General features: G+C 40.4%; 1 protein-coding gene across 2 annotated transcripts in view; it reads left to right on the plus strand.

Annotated features, from left to right (window-relative positions):
- LOC136880810 (WD repeat-containing protein on Y chromosome) overlaps positions 1 to 24,270 on the plus strand; it is a 231,280-nt gene that overhangs the window by 145,100 nt on the left and 61,910 nt on the right. For both annotated transcript variants that reach the window (XM_067153349.2, XM_067153348.2), the window contains 3 exons: positions 6,108 to 6,302; positions 12,121 to 12,328; positions 16,593 to 16,798. In XM_067153349.2, coding sequence (XP_067009450.2) covers positions 6,108 to 6,302; positions 12,121 to 12,328; positions 16,593 to 16,798 — 609 coding nt within the window. The remainder of the gene's footprint in view (positions 1 to 6,107; positions 6,303 to 12,120; positions 12,329 to 16,592; positions 16,799 to 24,270) is intronic.

Consider the following 24,270-nt stretch of genomic DNA (forward strand, 5'->3'; position numbering starts at 1 on the left):
CAGGGCCATAACCCCTTAGAATGTGGATGTCTTGATACTGAACCACAGAAATGAAACATACTCTTAAATTTCCCATACAAAAGTTATTTGCAATAGAAGTTAAAAAGTGTTGGTCAAACACCAACTGAAAAGAAACTTGAAGGAAAGCAAGGGAAACAGTATCAGAATAAACTATGTGCTTATGGTACGCTCAATAGTGAGTAGCAGTGGTTGCGAAGAGACCAGTATTGCACTAAAGGGGAAACGGGCCGTCCTCAGAATGAAATCCTATTCTCAATAATGAAAATTCAGCTGATATGGTGCTGATGCCTGAAGTGAAAGGGTATTGATGAGTAAATGTATGTCCAACCCTTGTCCCGTTTTTCTACAGGGTCGGGTATGAAGTGAGATGATTCTTCGTAGCAAGTTTTTATGACCAGGTGCCCTTCCTAACATCAACCTCATCAGAGGAGTTAACGAGATGAAATGGATGACGTCATATATGATTGTAGGAAGGGAGAGGATGAAACCCAGTTCCAGCACATAGCCTATTCCTGTCGAATAGCACCAAGGGATCTCCTCAAGGCTTTATGTCCTCATCCAACGAATGAAGCACCTTCAAAAGCGTCATATACCATCATTCCATATGAACACTGCAGAGAGGTTTGGAATGTAATCCAGGCTTTTGGCAAGCAATCTGGTGATTAGGAATAGTATACCATCACCTCTCCTACCCTCATCATCATCAGTTTTCCACTCCAGTTGCCCGGGTGTGGTTTACGAGCACTCTCCACTTCTGTCTGTCCATGTACCACTCTTCTTTCAAGACGACATCCCAGCTGACTCCTCTTGTTCCTATGTCCTCTTTCACTTGGTCCAGCCATCTCTTCCTAGGTCTTCCTACCGGTCGTTTTCTGGCCATGACTGTGTGTAGCCATTGTTTTGCTGTCCTTCTATCGTCCATTCGTTTGACATGGCCAAACCATTTCAAACGGGCCCTTGTCACTTTTTCATTCAGGGATGGGTACACACCAGCTTCCTCCCTTATTCTTTCATTCCTTACCCTGTCCCTTTTCGTTTTCTGTACCATAGTTCGTAGGAACTTCATTTCTGCAGCTTGTAGTTTGCTATCCACTTGTTGGGTTGTTGTGCAGGTTTCTAGGCCATATGTTATTATGGGGGTGAAGTATGATTGGAATAGAATCTGCTTTGATTGTAAGGGAACTTGTTCGTTCCAGAGGAGGTTCCGAACTTGATGGTAAAACTGAACTGATTTTTTAATGCAGTTGTTAATCTCATGCAGGTAGCAGGTAGGGACCCTCTTCGGAGGCAGCCCTACCCAGGGAGTGGCGCCCCTGCCTATGTGAGTCCCAGAGCACACTGACCTGGTGTGTAACATCTGGTATGGGTCCCAGCTCAGGGTTACGAGTGAAGACCTCAACGAAAGGCGTCTGTCTCCATGTTAGGGGCAGCCTAATTTTGAACCTGGCAGTAGGTATAAAATGCCTTTGGGTGTGGCGAGCCTATCGTAACAATAGCCTATATGGACAAAGCAGATATGGTGCCTCGGAAAAGGTTAGGGCGTCCCCTGCTAAAAGCGACGCGCAGCTCTTCAGGTGCTGGGGGAACTGTGAAAAATGGGCAACCAGCACCAAACTACATCAAAATTGCAACAATTAATGTACTGACACTGACGGGAAAGACAGAAGAACTGGTTGACTTCATGATAGAAAAAGATATAGCCATACTTGGACTGTGCGAGACCAAGAAGAGGGGTACAGGGGAGATCCCTCTGAGAGAAGGATACAGGGAGGACCTGAAGCAAAAAATGGAGTGGCCATCATACTTAGAAGAGAAATCCAAGAATATCTGGAATATACAAAGTATGTCAGGGATAGGATGCTGATGATGAGACTCCAGTTTGAAAATGGCGTGAAAGATCTATTTCAGTTGTATGCCCCACAAACTGGTTGCATAGATGAACATCTAGAGGACTTCTTAGAGGAAGTGGAGAGACAGATAGAAGATAAGGAAGTACTATTGAGGGGAGATCTAAATGCACAAGTTGGAATGGAAAGACAAGGAAAGGAAAATGTTGTAGGGCCCTTTGGATATGGAAATGTAAATCCAGAAGGCGAGTTGTTGGTGGATTTTTGCATGAGGAATCAAATGATTGTTGGAAACACCTGGTTTAGGAAGAAGAACAGTCAAAAGATTACAAGGTATGGTTGGGGAGACAGACGAACAAAGACCATGATTGATTATATAATCATAGAGAAAGAACACCGGAAGAACCTTGTAGATGTAACAGCCATGCCTGAAGAAGCTTTTGGTGGAGATCATAGAGTTGTGATAGGAAAATTGAAAGTTGGAAAGATTGAAAAACTCCAATTAAGAAGAGAGAAAAGAATTAAGGTATGGAAGTTGAAGGAGAAAAGCATACAAGAAGAATTTCAAAGGGAAATAATACCCTTGGTACCCGGGACAGAGGTGGGGAATGTTGAAGAGGAATGGAAAAGATTTAAGGAAGCACTGGTTGGATGTGCAGAAAAGGTGTGTGGTAGAACATCAGGAAATGTAAAGGACAAAGAAACACACTGGTGGAATGATAGGGTAAAGATTAAAGTGAAGGAAAAGAAAATGGCATGGAAAGCATGGAAAACATCTAAGACTGAAGAAAGTAGAAGAAAATATGTGGAGGCAAAGAATTTGGCCAAGAAAGTAGTGGAGGAAGAAAAGAGGAAAAGCTGGGCCTTATTCACACAGAAATTGAGAGATGATATGCAGGGCAGCAAGAAATTACTGTATGGTATCTTAAGAAACAAAAAGATCAAGTAAACACCAGATTTGTGAAGGATGAAGGTGGCATAATTTTAACAAAGCCAGAAGAAATAAGAAAGAGTTGGAGAGAGTATTTTCAGAAGCTGCTGAACATAAGAACGGATGACAGTCATTCAATGGACGACCAGGAAAGGGAATTAGTTGATGAAGAAATGGATAAAGAAATTACAATGAATGAAATTGAAATGGCAGTAAGAAAGATGAAGAATGGAAAAACTGCTGGAATAGATGAAATTTCAGTGGAGATGATAAAGGCAGCTGGAGCTGTAGGCCTGCAGTGGACATATCGGGTTCTCAGGAATGTCTGGGAGAATAAGGAGGTCCCTGAGGATTGGCAAAAAGGAATAATCATCCCAATTTTCAAGAAAGGTGATAAGAAAGTTTTGAAGAACTACAGGGGAATTACTCTAATATCCCATGTTGCTAAGATAATGGAAAGGATACTGGAAAGTAGAATAAGGTTGAGGGTTGAGAAGCAGATACAGGAAAATCAGTTTGGTTTCAGAAGTGGAAGGTCAACAATAGAGCCCATTTTCATTATGAGACAACTAATGGAAAAGCACTGGGAGTACGGGAATGATATGGTGATGACATTCATTGATATTGAAAAGGCATATGACAGTGTCCCTAGGATGAAAGTTTGGGACAGTCTGGTGCAAAAAGGAATTGGACAGGGATTAATAAAAATGATCATGGCATTGTATAAGGAATGTTGTAGTTGCGTGCAAACACAAGTTGGCAGGACAAGTTGGTTCAAAATAACTAGTGGACTGAGACAGGGAAGTGTTCTATCACCAATCCTGTTTACAATAGTAATGGATGACATCATGAGAACAGCAAAATCAGCATATGGAGGAAGAGAAATGAACATGATGTTATTTGCAGATGATATTGTGATTTGGGGAGAAGACGACAGGAAGGTTCAAGAACAGTTGAATGTGGTGAATGGGAAGATCGAAGAATGTGGATTGAAAATAAGTGTAGAAAAGAGTAAAACTCTTGTTATGACTAGAGGGGAGAAAGAAGGGAAAGGTCAGATTAGACTTGCAGACAAGCCCCTGTAAGTAGTGGAAACGTTTAAATACCTGGGGAGTGAATTAATGGAGAATGCTCGACTGGATGCTGAGATTAGTAAAGGATTCAAGCTGGAAGTTGTTTCTATCATAGTGTAAGAAATATGTTATGGGACAAAGATGTGCCAATGGAAGCAAAGGATACTATGTACAAGATGTATTACGTACCCATAACAACTTACGGAGCAGAAACTTGGACAATGACAAAGAAGGATGAGAGTCGAATACAGGCAGCCGAAATGGAATTCTTGAGGAGTATGATACAGAAGAGTAGAAGAGACAAAATAAGGAATGAGAAAATCCGGGAAGAAATTGGAGTGGAAAAAATGAATGATAGAATAGAGAAGAGCCGACTGAGATGGTTTGGGCACATAAAGCGAATGAGCGACGAAAGAATGCCAAAAAGGTGATGGAAATGCAAATCCAAGGAAGGAGAGGCCGTGGACGACCACGATTGAGATGGAAGGATACCATCCAACGCAGCGTTATAGAAAGAAACCTGGACTGGGACACAGTGTTGGAGGAGGAGTGGTGGAAAGACTGAAGAAAGTGGAGAGGAACCATATTTGCCCCTACCTGGCTACAGCTGGATAAAAGGAAATGATGATGATGATGATGATGATGATGATGTTAATCTCATGCCAAAATTATGATGGTGAAACTTTTTCCGACCAACGAACTCAAACCAGTTAACCACGCTGTCAGATCATATGGACTCGACTCCCGTTTACTCCAGTTCGCAACAGAAAGAACCAAAATAGAACATTAGAGCACCCAATCTGCAGAGCAGTCTGCATGGTCACTTCTAGGTCATGAGTTTGATTGGAAAACGCTAATCAGACTTTGAACAGGAGTGGGAAGTTGCAGCAATGGGGTTGTCTGGGAGATAAGGATACTGCACAATGTGCATGTGGAGAAACCCAGGCTATGACCTGTCTCATTCAATGCACTTTGGCTCCTGTAACCTGCACCCAGGAAGATTTAGTGTATGGCACGGTCGCGACTTTGCAAGAAGCACAGTACTGGGCTAACATAGTGTAACGCGGAATATTACTGTTAGATTTGTATTCGTCATCGGCTGATACTCGTATCCACGTTTACGCTTCTTGCCTGCATTTCCATAATTCATTAGTCCACTCGATGGAGGTGGCACTGCAATGTTCTGATGAATAAAGAAAGAAAGAAAGAAAGAAAGACAGACAGAAATGGGAGGTCGTTGTGAGAAGTGAGGATAACAATACGTGTTATGAGTTCCTACCTTTCTTGATTACTGAGCGAGTTGGCCTTGTGGTTAGGGGTGTGGAGCTATGAGCTTGCATTTGGGAGATAGCGGGTTCAAACCCCACTGTTGGTAGCCCTGAAAATGCTTTTCTGTGGTTTCCCTTTTTTTGCACCAGGCAAATACTGGGGCTGTACCTTTATTAAGGCCATGGTTGCTTCCTTCCCACTCTGAGCCCTTCCCTATTCCATCGACGCCATAAGATGTATCCATGTCGGTGAGACGTAAAACAAATCTATTCATTTCTTTCTTGATTTGCAGGTGTTTGTTCCTTTCCATTACTTATATTCTCCCGTTGGGATCCTTTTCTCCTTTTGTGTTTGTCCTTTGCTCCTAGTCCTTTACCACCTGTATGCTTCTTCTTTTAGTCTCCTCCTTTTCCTGTGTTTATCCAGCTTTCTTTTTGACAAAGACTTCGAACATGAAGACTGAAGATCTATCAAGATGAAGTTGGGAAGTGGGAATGAGCACTGAGAAGAAAGGAGAGCTCATCTATTTTTAGACGGCAGCATATGAAATTGTCCTTGTCTCCTTTGTGATTGTTTTATCATAAGTTCATCCTGGATTTGATTCCTGGACAGTTCAGGCATTTCCTGAATCTGGAGGCTAGTTTGAGCCTACATGAGAACAATCGAGGAGTTATCTGCCAGTGAGATTACAGCTCTAGTCTAGAAAGCCAAGAATAAGGGTTGAGAGGAATCATCTCCATAACCACACGGTACCTCATAATCTTGAGACCTTCAGGCTGAGCAGCAGTCACTTGGTAGACCAGACCTCTTCAGAACTGTAGCGCCATGGGGTTTGAAGAGATAATAATAACCTCAATTATTATCACTTCATGTTGCTATCTGTCTGTATATGACTTAATTTTTTCCTTTGTATTATGGAATTCATAGTTATTGGGTGAAATATAATGAATAATTTTCAACTTACAGATAACGAGTTGGGAGTTTGCTGTCATCTGCATGCACTATCATTTCCATCAGGACATCAATGACCCATCCTATCTCATAACAGGTGACACAGGAGGGAATGTCCGCATCTTGGTGTTTAGCAGCAAAGGAAAAGGGCCTTTCTACCACAAGCCAGGAGTTGACCTCATCCACATTCGCTATGAGGGATTGGCAAGGGTGAGTCGGACTTACCTAATTTTAAAAATTCACTGAACTGGAAAGGCTGAACCCTGTTTGATGAACCAACCATCATTTTTATTTATACCTTCAACAGAGCTTAAGCTCCAATTACAGAATGCGTATACTGCATTGTATTAATTTATTAGAGATTTAACAAAAGAAAGAATAGAAAATATACCCCAAAAAATGGGAAAGAATTTATAGAAAATATTGGAGGGAGATACACTAGACTGTGAAAACAGTCAGTGATATTAAATACAGTATATGGTTCCAGATACACTAATGTCATAATTGAACATGCTTAAGTCACACTATAGCTCCGATATTTCATACGTACTGTAGTTGGTAACATATCCTGCAATCAGAGGTGAAACTTTATTTACAATCAATCAATCAATCAATCAATCAATCAATCAATCAATCAATCAATCAATCAATCAATCAATCAATCAATCAATCAATCAATCAATCAATCAATCAATCAATCAATCAATCAATCAATCAATCAATCAATCAATCAATCAATCAATCAATCAATCAATCAATCAATCAATCAATCAATCAATCAATCAATCAATCAATCAATCAATCAATCAATCAATCAATTCTGATCTGCATTTAGGGCAGTCGCCCAGGTGGCAGATTCCCTATCTGTTGTTTGCCTAGCCTTTTCTTAAATGATTGCAAAGAAATTAGAACCTTATTGAACATCTCCTTTGGTAAGTTATTCCAATCGCTAACTCCCCTTCCTATAAATGAATATTTGCCCCAATTTGTCCTCTTGAATTCCAACTTTATCTTCATATTCTGATCTTTGCTACTTTTAAAGACACCACTCAAACTTATTTGTTTACTGATGTCATTTTACGCCATCTCTCCAGTGACAGCTCAGAACATACCACTTAAGAAACCTAACATTGTTTCTTAGTTTTAACTCTATCAATACGGATCTATACGATGAACAAATCGAGCTGCTTTTCTTAGGACTTTTTCCAGTTCTTGAATCAAGTAATCCTGGTGAGAGTCCCATACTCTGGAACCATACTCTAGTTGGGGTCTTACCAGAGACTTATATGCCCTCTCCTTTATGTCCCTACTACAAACTCTAAATACCCTCATAACCATGGGCAGAGATCTGTACCCTTTATTTACAATCCCATTTATATGATTACCCCAAAGAAGATCTTTCCTTATATTAAGACCTAGGTACTTACAATGATCCCCAAAAGGAACTTTCACCTCTTGAATGCAGTAATTAAAACTGAGAGGACTTTTCCTATTTGTGGAACTCACAACCTGACTTTTAACCCCATTTATCATCATACCATTACCTACTGTCCATCTCACAACATTATTGAGGTCATTTTGCAGTTGCTCACAATTTTGTGATCTATATACTATCTATTACTTCAGTTTCTCTACAGAGCTCATCTGGTTTTATCAGCACCACATCCAGAATATTCTTTCCTCTAGTTGGTTCCATGACTTTCTGAATCAGATGCCCTTCCCATATTAACTTATTTGCCATTTGTTGGTCATGCTTCCTGTTGTTCGCATTTCCTTCCCAATTGACATTTGATAAATTGAGATCACCCCCTATAATCACGTTCCTCTCCTTATCGTTTCTCACATGGCTGATTATCTTATCAAATAATTCTGAATCTTCGTCAGTGCTACCCTTTCCCGGTCTGTACACAATTTAAGAATAGTAGCTCCTAAAACTTTAACATATGTCGATAATGCAGAGCTGAAGTCTTAACTATTGTAGATTATCATCACACACATTCTTACTAATAGTGAATTCTTACAATATAATGTATTCGGTATTTTTCAGGCTAACAGATCTGGATTTCATAAGTTTCTTGCTCTGGCATTAAAAATAATCTGCTGCAAACAAATTGTGCAACATTCCATTAACTGTTTTATACAAGAACACCTGTTGTAAAGTTTTGTGCCGTACTGTCAAGCGAATGTAGTTGACTATAAGATTTATATTGTACCAGGAAGGCCTAGGTCCTGGTCCATATTAATTGAAAGAAATGTTATTTCCAGCATTAAAGATCCGACCGACGTACGAACATCCATGTAAAGAATGTTCCAGTATGTGCCAGACCCTACGAGTACGCTAGGCGGAGTCAAGTGACGTCACCTGTCGCTCGAAGCTCACCTCCCCTAGAGATATTTCTCGAAAGAATTTTTCTTTTAACAGCTTTTTAACACCTTAACCAATTTCAACGGGACAAACGCTGAATTATAGCAAACATCATAAAAGTTAATCCCTGTAAATTTCAAATTAATTCATCAAACGGTTGTTGAGTTATAACAATTTAAAGTCTCAACGAAATTACGTAATTACGGTCACATGGCCGAGAGAGAGCTGCCACCCCTCCCTGCGCTGGTATCTATATATGTCAAGGCCAGATAGCCCGCAAACCAGTACAGTGCAGTACAGTACAGTACCGTACAAGGACAAGCAGACAACTGTGTGAGTGAGATAGTGAAGAGACCGGCCCGCGTACAGTATGTTCGCGCAGTCACGGTAGAAGTACTTTCGTCGTATCTCCAGAACGCGAAATTTTATCGCCGATAAAGGACGTCGCACTGCAGTTAGTATGTCGCGTCGCGATTACAAAATAATCCTAAAAAGACATTTAAGACTGTAACACGAGTGAACTTATTGGAGTACAAATATTAACTATTTCATTACGTGTGGACTTAGGCAACGTCAAGTAACATTAAACTTCTACAGAGCCTAATACTTAAGAATCACCAGAACTTATTTTTTTTTATTGCATTATATTTCTTTATTCACGTCACATCAATATTTTGAATGAAAAAGTAAGAACTTTTCTGAGTTAATATAACAGGATTAGCGGAAAATCTAACTTAATGACTGTGTTCACAGACTGTGCTTATCGACTTGCTTTCTTCTTTCTTTCTTCAAGTGTGAACTGTGTGATTAAGAACGTTTCAATAACGACTGTAAATAGTATTTAGTACAGAAAGGACTGTGATTCTTCATACGCCATAAATAGTGTTCAACAGTGTAAGTGATAACCAGTCGCACTAAATGGATTTTCGTGTGCGAAACTCAACAGTTCCAGCTGTCATCACCTCATCGGGAACGTCAACATCGCCGATCCTGATTCTACATGGAACATTCCAGATGTCCATCTTTCGACATTTGGTAACAACAGTTCTTGTCATAAGTGAGTAACAAACTGACTAAACTTTTCATTTATTTTGAACAGTAAAACTTCAGTGTCGCGTGTGAACAATTTCCATAATTTCTCAAAAGTGATAAATTTAATTTCATTTCTCGTAGAAAGACTGTAGGATTTCAAGTGTGCTGTATAACGAGATTGACGAACTGAGAACTGAAAACTTTTAATAATTCCTCATATCCATTTACCATTATAAAAGTGTGCTTAGGTTTAAAAAGACTTTAGGTGGAAATTCACACATATGAAAGACTTTGAAACCAATGATATTTATGCCATTTTTTTTTTCAAGAAGATTATTTTCAACATTTAATTTCAATATAAATTTTGAGTCAACAATCATACCGCAGGGTGAGAAATTAATAAATTGTTTTGAAAAAAAATTATTTACCATCTATTATTCGCTCTGCGAGACTATCCTTCTCTGTATCGGCTCCAAAACCCAGTTCCACTCCCTGAGGTCCTACTCATGCCCTTTGCCCACAACTTTTCCTGGTACAATATGCAGATATATATGGTCTTTGTGATATAAGTAGCATAGGTAACATTTTTGAACTATTTCTGTTCTGCAGTGAATTTTTACTGGGCCTAGGATACCAAAAGTGAAGCCTGCAGATGTATAAGTGTAATTAAGTGTCAGAATCAGGAAATGATAAATGCATGGACAGGATCAGTGAAAAGTTCAGAAGAGAAAAAAAGCAGTAAGCAGGTATTGTTGTATACCAGCCTTTCTGTGAGCAGCCCGGGATATTGTTATATTAGTGACTTTGGAAATGGTGTATATCTTGGTGAAATGATGCAAATGTAAAAAAATAAGGCATCTAAAAATGGCCCAAACAAGAACTTAGGTCTAGATTGGTTAGTAAAGCTGTACTACACATTAACCCTTTCAGTCGTCAGGGTCTTTACTCGTATCTGAGCATACGTTTTTGACCTGCAGTTCATGTTTAGTCCGCTTTGTGCGGATGACATTGATGGCTCAGCAGGTGAATGCTTGCATAGAACATGCAACACCTGAGATGTGGTTGAGTTTGTTTGAGTTTTCTTCTAAGACACTCTATTTCAAACTGCTGGACAGCAGTGGAAGTGGTTGTACGCCAGCGAGGCTGATCTTCAGCAAGTGTGTGCCAAGTACCAAAGTTGATGATTGTGCTGTTCATGGTCTTTTTGAGCTGATCCTTGTCGTATTTTGTCTCCTTTCTCCCAAGTCTTCCCAGCCCAAACTTTGCAACATTTTTGTAATGCTACTCTTTTGTCAGAACCTTCCTTCTGTCCTTCTGCCAGAACCGAGTTCACGGCTGAGGTAGTGTATTATCACTCATGCGTTGGACATGTCCAATCCATTTGAGCTGGTGACTGATACTGTTCACCTGTGCCCTTTCAGGAACTACAACATTGGTTACAAAATCCTCCCATTAGATATTCATGATGATCATAAGCCTCTGCTGGTGAAAAGGTTCCAGTTTCTTGATGTCTCCAGTTTTCACCACAGACTGGAAGCTCAAAACCCTGTTTGGACCATTCAAAGAAAAACCACATCTTGAAACACTGGGCGTGTATGAAGTTCCATGTGGTTGTGATTGCTCATATACTGGCATGATGAAAAGGCTTGTCAGTACCAGGGTGAAAGAACACATTAGGTCAGTAAAGAATGTCGCTCTTTTATCCTCCATGGAGAATGCCATAAGACAGTCTGCCATAGCAGAACATTTCTACAGTACAGACCATGAAATCCTCTTTGACCAGGCAAAGGTCATCACGCCTGTTATAGAATTCTATGCTTGACTGGTAAGAGAAGCCATAGAGATAGAGCTGCGCCCAAATAACATCAACAGGGAATATGGCTTCAAGTTATCAAATATATGGAGACCTGCACTGCAGAAATACATGCATAACACCACCATGGAAGAACAGGACACACTCACAAAACCATCGACAGAGGGTGGTGAATCACAGCATGACGATCCTTGAGTCCAATTGGCACGGTAGGCTGTGGATGGTACGGTTATGACTTCCACGTTTCTTTGAATTTCTATGCTCACTGTCGGAAGCAGAACTTAAAATGCCCTGATAAAGGCCAATGCAATTTGGCTGAAAGCTTGGCTTCATTAAATAAATATAGTGGCTTTAATCCAGTATTCATTTATTTACGTTAGATTACAGTATACTTGAAAAAATGAACAATTTAATTAATTTAAATTACATTTAATTTAATTTTTAATGTAATGCTACAACCAGTCACTCAACAGAAAATTACCAAATTAAATTCTACCCATAAATAATTCTGTTTCTGGTAGCCATAGTAAATTTGAATGGCCGCGTGGTCAATGTTGCACAGCTGTGAGCATGCATTCAGGAGATAGTGGGTTCGTACCCCACTGTCGGCAACCCTGAAGATGGTTTTCCATGGTTTTCCACTTTCACACCAGGCAAATGCTGGTGCTGTACTGTAATTAAGGTCATGACTCTTTCCTTCCAACTCCTAGTCATTTCCTATCCCATCATCGCTATAAGACCTATCTGTGTCAGTCCAACGTAAACCAACTTGAAAAAAATAAATCTGAATATCAACTGGTACCATTTGCATGTTGTAGGGAGAGCTACCAGGACTGAAAGTGCTGGAATTCCGCAACATCCACACGGACTGGGTACGCCAGGTGTCCTACTACAGCAGTCTGAAGACATTCATGTCGTGCTCGCCCTGTCCAGACCGATCTCTGTACATGAGCGACGTGATGGGGACTAAGATGCAGTACAAATACAACGTGTCCAAGGGAGTTACCTGTTTCAGTGTTGCTGAAGGTGAGTTTACGTTAAGTTGTAGAGAACCTTCTCTTCATTGTATCACAATATTAGGGGCACCTGTTGTTATTTCTCCATCTGTCTGTTGGCAGAGACAGGAGCACCTCGTTTATAGCTGTGACAGAATGAGCGGTGCTGAGGGCAACTAGTCAGTCTCATTGTTATGAGAAATGCTACTCATAGGGCTAGTCAAGCTGCAATAGCACTTTCTCGCTCAATGAGGAAAGCAATGGAAAACTATCTCACACCTCATCATGTCTTATACCCCTCATTACAGTGCTGCCCTCAGTTTTTCCAGTTTCCCTATAACCACATTACCTTGCAGGTGGAAGACTTGAACAGATTTCTACAAGTCAGTAACTCAAAATCCGTGGAACTATTGTATGTACTGTGTATTCAGTGTCTGTTGTGCAAGTTAGTTGTTGCTGCAAGACATTCAGTGAGCTTTAAGACTACGACCGCTGGAGCGGTCAAGTTGACCACTACACGTTTTCCAATTCTATTTTGACTACACTTCTTATTGTAGGATATTGAGCTGCAGTGAATTTTTCTGAATAGTGGTCAGAATCATCTATAAAAAATACAATTAATTTTGCATCATTGCTTTGTGCATCAGTAATGAGTATACCTACAACCATCAGAGTGGTCATTTGGACTGCAGTATTATCATAATAAGATGTATTAAAACACATGTCTGTACAGCTCTTACTGAGATATAATCATCTGCTCATAATGATTTTATCAACAATGCTAATGTTCAAAAACACAACGATGGAACTCGGATGTATTACGAAATGTAGGAACAACTCTGGTACTGTTTTCATTCCTCATCTTGTCACAGTACAGTAAACATGTCTCACAGACCACCACCTCTCAAAGAAATGAAATTGCGTATGGCTTTTAGTGCCGGGAGTGTCCGAGGACAGGTGCAGGTCTTTCTTTGATTTGACACCTCCGCGTCATGATGAGGATGAAATGATGATGAAGATGACACATACACCCAGCCCCCATGCCAGCAAAATTAACCAATGATGGTTAAAATTCCCGACCCTGCTGGGAATCAAAGCCGGGACCCATCTGACCAAAGGCCAGTACGCTGACTATTTAGCCATAGAGCCGGACATCTCTCACCGATGAAGAGTTATTGAGTCTATTGCATGACATTCTTTAAGATATTATGCCTGATGTAGAATGTGGTCTAGATGTAGAGGAACTAAGACGAGAAGCTATGACTGAGTTGGCCATGCAGGAAATTGCTGCGACTCTACCTTACTTAAGGCCACAACTGATTTCTTCCCACTTCCAGCCCTTTCCTATCCCATCATTCCCATAAGACCTATCTGTGTTGGTGCAACGTAAAGCAAGTTGTACAAAAAAAAAGTTTTTAAAGTTCTGAACTTCCAGCAATCAATTCTGTTTTACTGTACGGTGAATTTCAAAATGATGAATGTACTCTTGATTCTTGTCTTTATGCATCCCTATAAGATGAGGAATTTGTGGAGAAGGCTTTCCAGACTGAATGATTTCCAGTTTTTCACATCTGCTCCTATTTCACTGAATACTTCTACATAAAAACACAAGAACTCACTCACAACACAAGCTAATTATACACACTGTCCATGTTACATGTGATTATTGTTATCAAAATCATGAGACTGTACACTGCTACAAACACGTCACACCAGTAACTAGTAGGCAAATTTTACTCACAGTGTTACATCTAGAATGGAACTAACTCTGCATTCTGAAATGGAAATTCTTCACTGCTATCAGCTGTCCCTTACAAAAGCTGTTTCAGCATTAAACCAAATAACAGTAAACCACATATCATAAACCATAAACCCTCACAAAACTCTTCACACTGCTATGGCATGTGGTGACATAGGGCAGCATAGAGTGCTCGGCTTACTAAGCTCGCATTTACTGCGCATGTATCTCCTCCTTGAAGTGAATGCTGGTGTCTTGCATATCCTAGCTACTGCAGAAACTGTACTACAGCAACAGGAGTTATTTAAATAAGAGAGTATTGCCAACTGACACGATAAAATAAAATGTTGCACTTACAGTTGACATTAGTGCTTACTTTTCTTCTCAAGCCGAACCTGTAAGCCTGGCCTAACCTGCCATACCCACAATGCACACCACTAGTTTGCAATGTTGCCCAAGAAAAATCAAGAGCTTTGGACTGTTAAATTGTAGTCTTCTGAACTCGACAGTCTGTTCGTACTTGAACTGTTATGAATCCCGTCCTTGTTCCAGGCTAACTATAACTGCACTACAGCAGTATGGATGCGGCTAGCTATTGTCACATCACTCACACGTATTCTGCATCTAGTTCAGTAAGGGAGTGTGAAGATAGTAATATCCCACACCTGCTGTCTCTGTTGTTGCTCGTAATGGTAATGGATGATATTGCAAAGCTGATGTTGTCTGTGGTAAGGGAAGCAAATGGAAAAGTTGTACAAGGCCAGCTGGAAATGTTGAGTGAGTATAACGGTAGTAATGGAAGGAACATAAGTGTGGAGAAAAGCAAGACAATGGTGTTGACACAAGGAGATGAAAAAAATTGTGTGACAAGAACTTGAAATTGTATAAAAAATGCTAAGAAACAAAAGATATTGTGAAGCTCACTAGAATCACTTTGTGTGTTGTAGTTAGGGTATGTTTGTAGAATGAACACACAAAAGAGAGATTATGCAGTAGAATTGTTGACCTTCAAGGTCAAGAAGCCAGAGTACATGAGAAATTTGAGTGATGACAGTGAGAAGCTACTATCATAAGGCCATAGGAAAAGGAAGTCACCAGAGGGGCGAAGGTGGATGGAAAGTGTTAACAACCAGTTTATCATCTGTAATTCCAATTTACCGAACATAGCAACAAAATATTAGGAATTGATTCTTGTGAGCTTATAGACTTCAGAAAGTTACAAAGAGCACAGAGATTGCAAAGAGTAAACATAGATTAGAAGTAGTCTGAATTTTCCAACCGGAGCATACTTCGAGTGATTACAAATAAAGTTCATTCTGAATATAGTATATAACCTCTCTTAGGTAAAATAAAGTAGAATAAAGTTGAAGAAATAATGCCACATTGGCTATAAGAGCAAGGGTGCACGCTAAGCTATGGGCCTGGCACACACACTTATACAGTACATTGACACACACATTTTCTGCCACAATCATCAACCTTCCACTCAAGACTTACACTCTGATGCTCGTAGCCCAGCAGTCTTAAGTTAAAAAAGAACCCCTAACCAGACAAGTAACTTGTCTTAGAAATAAAGGGAAAATGAGAAAGGAACATAGGACACATCCAGCCACCAAGACTATGTTTGAGAAGGGAAGGGCAAGGAACAGGAGGGGGAGCAACCAATACAGAAAAATAGAAAATAGTAACCAATAATATTACTCAATACATTCTCAGATAATTCAAGTGCCTGTTTAGTGTCTTTAAGAAGCAGTAAATATTCAAGAAGTTATGTCTTGCAATGCAAGTCATGGAAAATACAGTCACACATCTGTGACAACAGAAATGTTTGGAAGCAAGACTAGGCCAAGAGGCAGAACTAATGTAAATTTATATTATTGCTCTGAGGTGGTACAGACCTTTTCAGGCATATCCTGAATGGTAGTCAGCAGGATGTACCCTTCTAACTACATAGCAACCCATCCTGGCATTCTTAAATTTCTGGCAGTACTAGAAATTGAACCTGGGCCTCCAAGAACAATAGCTAATAGAGTTAACTGAGCTGGAAAGAGTATGGCTTTAAAGCAGGAAATCTAATCTGTCTCTGTCCCATCAACCTATGTACGTTCATTCTTATTCGAGTCTTGAAGTCCTCATTTTTCGTGGTGTAAAGATAATTCTTTATCCTTTACTGCAGTTCTCTTAAAATCCTCATCAGTGTCTCTAGTATAGTCTCCCCCTCCCCGCCCCCCGTCTCTGTTCCCAAAGTTCTGTGGATCACGATCTCCAAGGAGGCTGTCTCCATCTCTTGCAGTCCTCGGCCAGACATTCTGCACCGAAGAGTTATGTTCTTGATAATGTTACACCATCGAGTGGGGATTTGTCCATGATCTCTCTCACCAGGAACATCTGAATGATCACTTTTTCTGTGGTGTCATTCCCACACTGTATAGTGTATAGTATATTGTATAGTGTATTGTATTGTATAGTGTTCATTTACATCTGATCATGGGGTTGAGCTGGTTTACTGTATAATGAAATTATTCGTTTTTAACTAGTGTGAAATCTCACTTTCCAGAATCCCATATCATAGTGACTGGTGGACCAGACTGCATGGTGCGAGTGTGGAATGTGTTTGTCTCCAGCAAAGCCAGCTGTGTATTTCAGGGCCACCATGCTGCTATTGTCTCCATAGTACTGCAGGAAGCAGGCCAGCGGATATACTCACTCTCTAAGGACAAGTGTATCAAAGTGTGGGATGTTGCAGCTCAAGCTTGCATTCAAGTAAGAATAACTCCATATTTATATCTTAAATATCTCAAAATTGGAAAGAAATGCACTGCGTGTTGTGGTGCCACCTCACCTGTTTGAAGTCAGCGCACTACACAGGGAGTCTTGGGAAACACAATGTATTTCTCAGCAGGCACGCTGACCAGACTGTGACGTGTATATAGGCGAGCAGACTGTTAGCAGCTGTCCAACGACTAAGCCTACACCGTAAGTCGGGCACGGAGGTCACGCCTCTTGAAAATGTGCACCGAAATGGTGGACTAACGCTAGCCGGAAGGTTTCACTTCAGGATAAGCTCTCCAGCCTCCACCTACTCACCTCTGCTATTAACAAAATATCGTGGACCAGTCGAAACTGGCTATAGACAGCCAGGAACTGAATTTGGGCCTCTTACACTAATGAATAAAAGTATAAAAAGCATGAACCCAAAACAGAGATCAGGTTAAGATAAATAGGATTTATTATCATAAAGTTGCCCAAACAAATAAAATATGAGCACATTACGATAATGACTTTAACAGCATGATAAAAGTCAGTTGAAGGCTTATAAGCTTCATCCAAGAGTACAGATCAGATTATCTAGGTGGCTGCTACATAGGCAAGGCTCACCCAGTCACCACAATAACCAAACAACACATAAGCTATGAAACATATTTATATCGAATGAAATGGCGAACATGAATCATACAGAATTAGCGTTTTGTCCCTACGTAGGAACAAATATATATCAAGTAAACATAAAGATGAAGGGAAGACACATAAATAGGTCTGCCACAATAAACATAACGAACAAAATACAGAACAGGGATCACATAGTACACTAACCTAGCATAACTGTGGCAAGCCAGGGAAAAGGAAATTTAAACAAATACCTGGAGTTCGAAGGATAAGAATCCAAACATATTAAGTATTATGTATGTTCACTCCCAGCAGAGAGTCATGTAGAGGAAATCTTTTTGTAGTATCATTTAAAAGATATGAGAAGCATCTCGTAGCCTTGCATCTCCATCATTTTTACCCAAGCCTTCAACGCAAGTTTTAGATTGAAAGAAATGCTTTGGCAATTCATAATTACATGTGGTGCCATCTGTCTCATCGAGAAGAAGTTGACGTCAAGTTAGAGAACATTTACCATTTTCAATTAACTGACTTATGACATCGATATCAGAGAATAAAATATGAAGACAATTAGGTGTGGGTGTGGCACAAGCCTACCTACCTGCTCTATCACCTGATACATTTTGTTTACTGACATCAGTGATATTAAGATTGTAAACTTATACAGCCTTCTGCTAGAACTCTTCTCATGATCAACTTACAGTCAATACATTTTATTTGTGTTGTACAAATCTGCTTCTTTGTACACAGCAGTGAGTATGCTGTTACAATTATCATTTAGCTGATGTCGGTTGCAAAGAAACTAAAGATGTAGGAATACAAAACTGAGAAAGTTGGTTAATTCATTCTCGCAGGATGATAGTATAAGAAATGAAATTGAATCAAAATGTAGCAAAATCAATATAGTTGAGATCAAAAATATTTTGTAAGAAGGAAGTGAGTTCCTAGACAAAACTATTGATATATCAGTCTGTTTTGAAGCCAACTTTGCTATGTTCGACTGAAAGCTGCGTGAACTTGGGATATCTTAACTATAAGCTAGAAGTACTGGCAACAGCTAGGAAAGTAACGAAAATGATTGCTGGTCCAGGTAAGTGGGAGCATTTGTGTTGAACTCGGTGGATGAAGCTATGGGTACAAACCAACTTTGGTTGTGGTAGTGTATAGATGACCTGGCCAAACCTGAACATAGCTGCACTATAGAATGACCTATTATGTTACGTCCTTATACCCACAATCAGTCGATGAGTGATTAGATTTAGAGGTCTATTTTTAAGACACTGTTATGAAGTTTTTGTAACAGCTGTCTGTAATGTGGTAATATTTGATAAATACCATATTGATCCAAATATAAGACTATATTTCTTATGTTAAACCAGTTCTATAAATCCAAGAATAACAGCCAAGAGGATTCATTGAGCTGATGTTGTAATCTGCAGGCATTCGTGCTGGCAGATCCTGATATATAACACTGTTACGCCATGGGGTTTGGTTTTGGTTCTTATGTTAAATGCTCTTATAAAAGCCTTATTTGTGTTATATGCACTGCCTAACATTTAAAACTGTACCCTGCCAGTTTTTGTAGTGGAAGATACCACGTCTATTGCAGCTGACATTAGTATCTCAAGTAAAACGAAATTTTCTTGAGCTTCAACAAATTTTTTCTAATTTTTGACTTGTTTGGTACTTGGTGTCTTTGGGTTAATGCATTCTCTTTAGGTCACTATTCCAGTCATGGGAAATTGTGTGGAAAGGAGAGAATTTTTGTCATTTCAGTTAAATAAAAGAAAGAGGAGATGTTATAATATTAAATTAAAATTGTAAGTTATACCTGAGGCAAAATATTGTAATAGTGAACATGTTGCAGAAAGTTTGATGTTTCCAAGTATGATGTTCAACATTAGTGGAAAGTCTAAGAATGCCAGCACATTAAAAAAAATATATTCAGAGGACTACAGACAAGAAGATTGAACAAAATTGATAGAGTTGTTATTGAATTCATGCAAGAGAAACAAAATGGGATTTATCTAAGAAGTCCTCAAGTTATTAGAATGAAAGCATTGGAGATACCACATGAGTTAAAAGTTCTGATAACTGAATTTAAGGCAAGCCTGGGGTGGTGTAATGAGCAAATGATGCTGCCTTTGAGTTTGTGTTTACGTTATGCCTGCCACATGATTACACCGATAAATTATTTGTCTATCATCAATACATAAAACTGAGGATATCCCACAATATTTTATATTCAAATAAAACTTAGTTTTATTTTACAGCTTATTAAATTATCTTAGTTATAGGAAAGCTTGAAGATGTTGTAATTACATTCACTGTTAATTCTTCTTGTAAATTCAGGGTTGTCTTATATTCAGGCTAATATAGAATAATGAATATAACATGAAAGTTCTCATTTACAGGCATTGGAAGGGCCTAATATCTGGGAGGTGTCCTTTATTGGGAGGCAGCTTACCCTATCTTAGCTCCACGGCTGAGTGGTCGACGTCTTGGCCTTTGGTCCTCAGGATTGTAGGCGGGTTGACGGATATTAATCATGGACGGTGGGACTGGTACTGTGCTCTCCTCCCACACAACTACCCTCGATTACATTAACACACACCCTCATTGGAGGGGCTGCACCAGCCACAACTACTATTATTTAAACAAAATTGCTTACTTTAATTCTAAATATATAAATGGTTTAAAAGTTTGGATTAGAAAGAGTCGAAAGATAGGAAAATATGATGTTCTTCTTCTTCCCCTTTTGAGCCCACATTGGATCACGTTAATCAACCCTTTGGTTTGTCGAATTCTTGGTAGAAACTGTCCGAGCCTTGCAGTCCTCCCACTACTTCTTCATACGTGCTGATATTCTTGCTCTTTCTTGTGTAGAGAATATTCTAGTTGGGATTTTCTTCTTTGTGACTGTAAAGTGGAAAGTCATATTTTTAAATGTTGCATTTCCTTTTTCTTATCCAGAGTGTCTTCCGGTGTAAGGCCAATTTCTTTCAAATCCTCCCTAATTTCTTTTATCCATCTGCATCCAGTTGTAGTATTTTTGAAGCAAGATTGTACTGCACTAGTTGTTTCAGAAGTTCTGAATCTGGCATTCTCAGAGTAACCTAGTCTTTTCTGTCCATGGTATCAGTAATGGTTTCTAATTTCTGATATACAATGTTGTTAGGTACTATTCACCATTGCCGATCTTGTGATAGCTTTTATTGATACAAGTTCTTCCAATTCGTCTTCTGTAATCTGTCAGTTGTTCATTTAGATGAAATGATGTTTCTGTGGCATATACTAGCTCTAAAATAAGTTAGGCAATATAACTCTTTCACGAATTATCAAACCTTCATATTTAGATGCCATGACAAAAACAACTGGCAAATGAAAAATAAAGTATGTGTCAAATTTATGGTGAAAATTGGACTTGGACTCATTAATCAGACAACTCTTTATTCACCTGCTTGCAGCTTATCATTGCTTGTCAATCAGCCCATTTCTTTACAGTCCTTGGAACTAACAATGTACTAGGTCTTGGAATACCAGTTCTATCTGTGTTCAGGAGATGAGGATTCTCAAACAGCTGTCAGTGTCTGTAAATGAGAGTTGATTTTATATTATTTCTATATCATTTCAGCTGGGACATTTGAGGAGTGTCTGTAACGAGAGGTTTGACTGTATAACATTTTCTATATTCAGAAACTCATCTTGGCTGAGATTTACAATTTTTCTGTAGTGACCCACTCATAAGTTTATACCAGTTTTGTGTAAGTAGTAAATTGCACCTAGACAAATACCCTATATACACAAATAACCATGCTATTGAATGGTCCAATAGTCTGCGTACCTTAATTTTAGAGGATAATCTTTTAAATAATTGGTCTAAATTTGTGCTTTATTTACAAGAAATTAATTTTATGTGATGATCTACTCCAAAACTGAATAAAATGTATATGGTATTTGTTTTAAGAAACGTATCATAATCTTCACATGCTGTTGGGTAAGCAACCCACTCAATCATAATTGTCGTGCAGTTTGCTTACCTTTCCATGATGTTCGTAATCAGCTAGTTTCACCTATGTGTTGTAATAAGTGTGTTTGTCTGGTATTAGCTGTATAAGAACATGTTGTGTGAAACGGCCACCCCCTCTAGGGACACCATGACCTTGACGTCGGTGTGGGGGCTTGTGTGCTTGTTGATCCCGAGGACTGTGCCAGCTCAGGGTTACCCATGCTGGATAGGCCTCGGTGTAGGGCCAGACTAACAAGGTGTCCCCCGAGTTGCTTGAGAGGTGTCTGTGCTCTTTATTCTTCATCACTATTTCTACCCTTCTATTCTCACCATCTTTAATTTCATTCCTCTTCCTGTCTGGCCACCCTCTCTGCCTCAGGCAGATTAGGTTAGATATTACAGAAAAATAAAAAATAAAAAATAAAAAAAAATTAAAAAAATAATTAGGTTAGTACGGAGGTTTTTATCCTCCCCCAATCACAAGTTTCGGGTCGTGGTGAGGTGATGCATGGCTACTGGGAGAGTAGTTCCAAGCGACCCCCTCCAGATACCGGGTGCCCTCTGGAGTATATAGCCTTGCCTCCGGTAAATCTCCTTGGCTCTGCCGGAGGTCGACCGCATATTTCCGTGAGTACTCGTGGGACCAAAAAACGGAACCTCTCTCTTTTCAATCAACACTTTCAAAGGGTGGCAACCTTCAAAAAACGGCATCCAAGATTGGTAAGAAACGCAAGTGGTATACTCCAGTTCCAGTGGATTATGTAAGTGACGAACGTCTTCCTCGATTCCTGGTTGCTTCCAGGGTCGATGGTAAGAATTTTCTTGATGAATGTCCTTTCATGATCAGCAATTCCATCGAAGAAATTGTTGCTGGTGAAGTCGACGAGATGCGCAAGCTCCGCGATGGATCTGTACTTATCAAAACATCTACGGCTGAACAGTCCAGATGGCTACTTAAAGCCAAGTTATTCGGAAAGGTAGAGGTGAAAATCGAGAAGCACCAAACCCTTAACTCCTGCAAGGGAGTTATATTCCACAGGGATTTGGTTAAGTCTTCCGATGATACGATGATCCGGTACCTAGCACGTCGGGGTGTAACCGACGTGAAGAGGTTGAAGAGGCGTGTGGGTGATAAGCTACTCGATACGGGTGCTTTCATCCTTACCTTCGACGCCGAGACCGTACCTGAACGGATAAAAGTGGCAATGTATCGCCTGACTGTTCGTCCATATATTCTGGCACCAATGAGGTGCTATAACTGTCAAAAGTATGGCCACACCTCATTGCGATGTACGACCTGCAAAATGTGTGGGAAGTGCGAGCATGCTGGGGTTGAATGCACACCACCACCTATGTGCGTCAACTGCCTGAGTATGCATGCTCCAATCTCCAAGGAGTGTCCCACATTCAAGCGGGAGAAGAAGATCCAGGAGATAAAAACGCTGGATAAGCTATCTTTTCCAGACGTCCGGAGGAAGTTCAAGTCCATGGCTGGTCCGGAGTTCTCCATCTCCTTCGCTGAAAAGGTCGCAAACGTGCGGATCACTCCGCAGAGTTTTGTACAGAACACCAGTACCGAAAATGCATCGAAAAGTCAAAGCCAGCAACAAAATTCAATAACAAAGAAACTGGAGTTTCAAATAGCGAAGCACCGAAAAGAGCGTTACTGCCGACGTTGCCTGGGAAGGGCTCTTCCCAGGAACGTTCGTCTGGGAAGTCCTCCCCCAACAGGGCGGGGGGAAAGACTTCCCCAAATAGGGCTGGAAAGTCCAGCCCTCCTTCCAATGCCCATATCATTAAGGAGGAGAAGGTGAAGCCACAGATCTCCCTTAAAACATTGGAGAAGAAGCCTTCTCCAACTCTGTCGAGGTCCATAGGATCCCCCAAAAAATCCGGCAAGCCATCTGCCGGCTCTCCTCCAAAAAAGAAAGAAATGGTGGGCAAGAGCGAGAGGCCCCGACGCCCCCTTGTTCGATTACCTTCTGGAGAACCTAGTTCTCCCAGGAAGAAGGCCCACTGTGCTTGAACAATGAGATCACTGTCTGCGGAGGGTCCAGTCACCGTGCCTCCTTCTTCTCAGGAGACAATGGAGACTGAACCACTCATTGTCGTGGATGGTGATTGCGACAAAAATGAAACCGATTTAGACGGCGGAACCTAGCAGGTAATGGACAAAAAGAAGAGCAAGAAATTGCTCTAATTTCGAAGTCTTACTGATCCACACAGTGGCACTATTGCAATGGAACTGCAGTAGTTATCACTGTCGCTTAGCTGAGTTACGTCAATTGATATCCGTCTACGCGGCCTCCATAGTCTGTCTACAGGAATCTCGTTTGAGACCTGGACACGACACGACTATGAGAGGATATCGTCTTTATTCTAAAGACAGATTAGTCGTGGATGGCGCGGCAACTGGGGGCGTATGTACCCTAGTTTGCTCCGACATCTTCAGCGAAGTAGTACCGCTCCGTACTCAGCTAGATGCAGTTGCAGTTCGCATTCCGTTGCCAGTAATGACAACGGTTTGCAACGTGTACATTCCACCGGATTACGACCTTGAAAATCGTGCACTACAAGATTTGATCACTCAGTTACCTTCCCCTTTCCTCATGCTGGGAGATGTGAACGCCCGTAACATACGATGGGGTTCTCCGTCTTCCTGTGCTAGGGGGAGGATGCGCGAGCGAATGATCAACCTGTTTGATCTTTGCGTGCTTAATACAGGGGAACCGACACATTTCAGCAGCGCACATGGCACATTCTCACACCTGGATGTCACTTTGTGCAGCCGTGCACTAGTTCCCCTGCTACGGTGGCAAGTATACGACGACCTCTGTGA

This window comes from Anabrus simplex, chromosome 9 (genome assembly GCF_040414725.1).
Source record: "Anabrus simplex isolate iqAnaSimp1 chromosome 9, ASM4041472v1, whole genome shotgun sequence".
Classification (NCBI taxonomy): domain Eukaryota; kingdom Metazoa; phylum Arthropoda; class Insecta; order Orthoptera; family Tettigoniidae; genus Anabrus; species Anabrus simplex.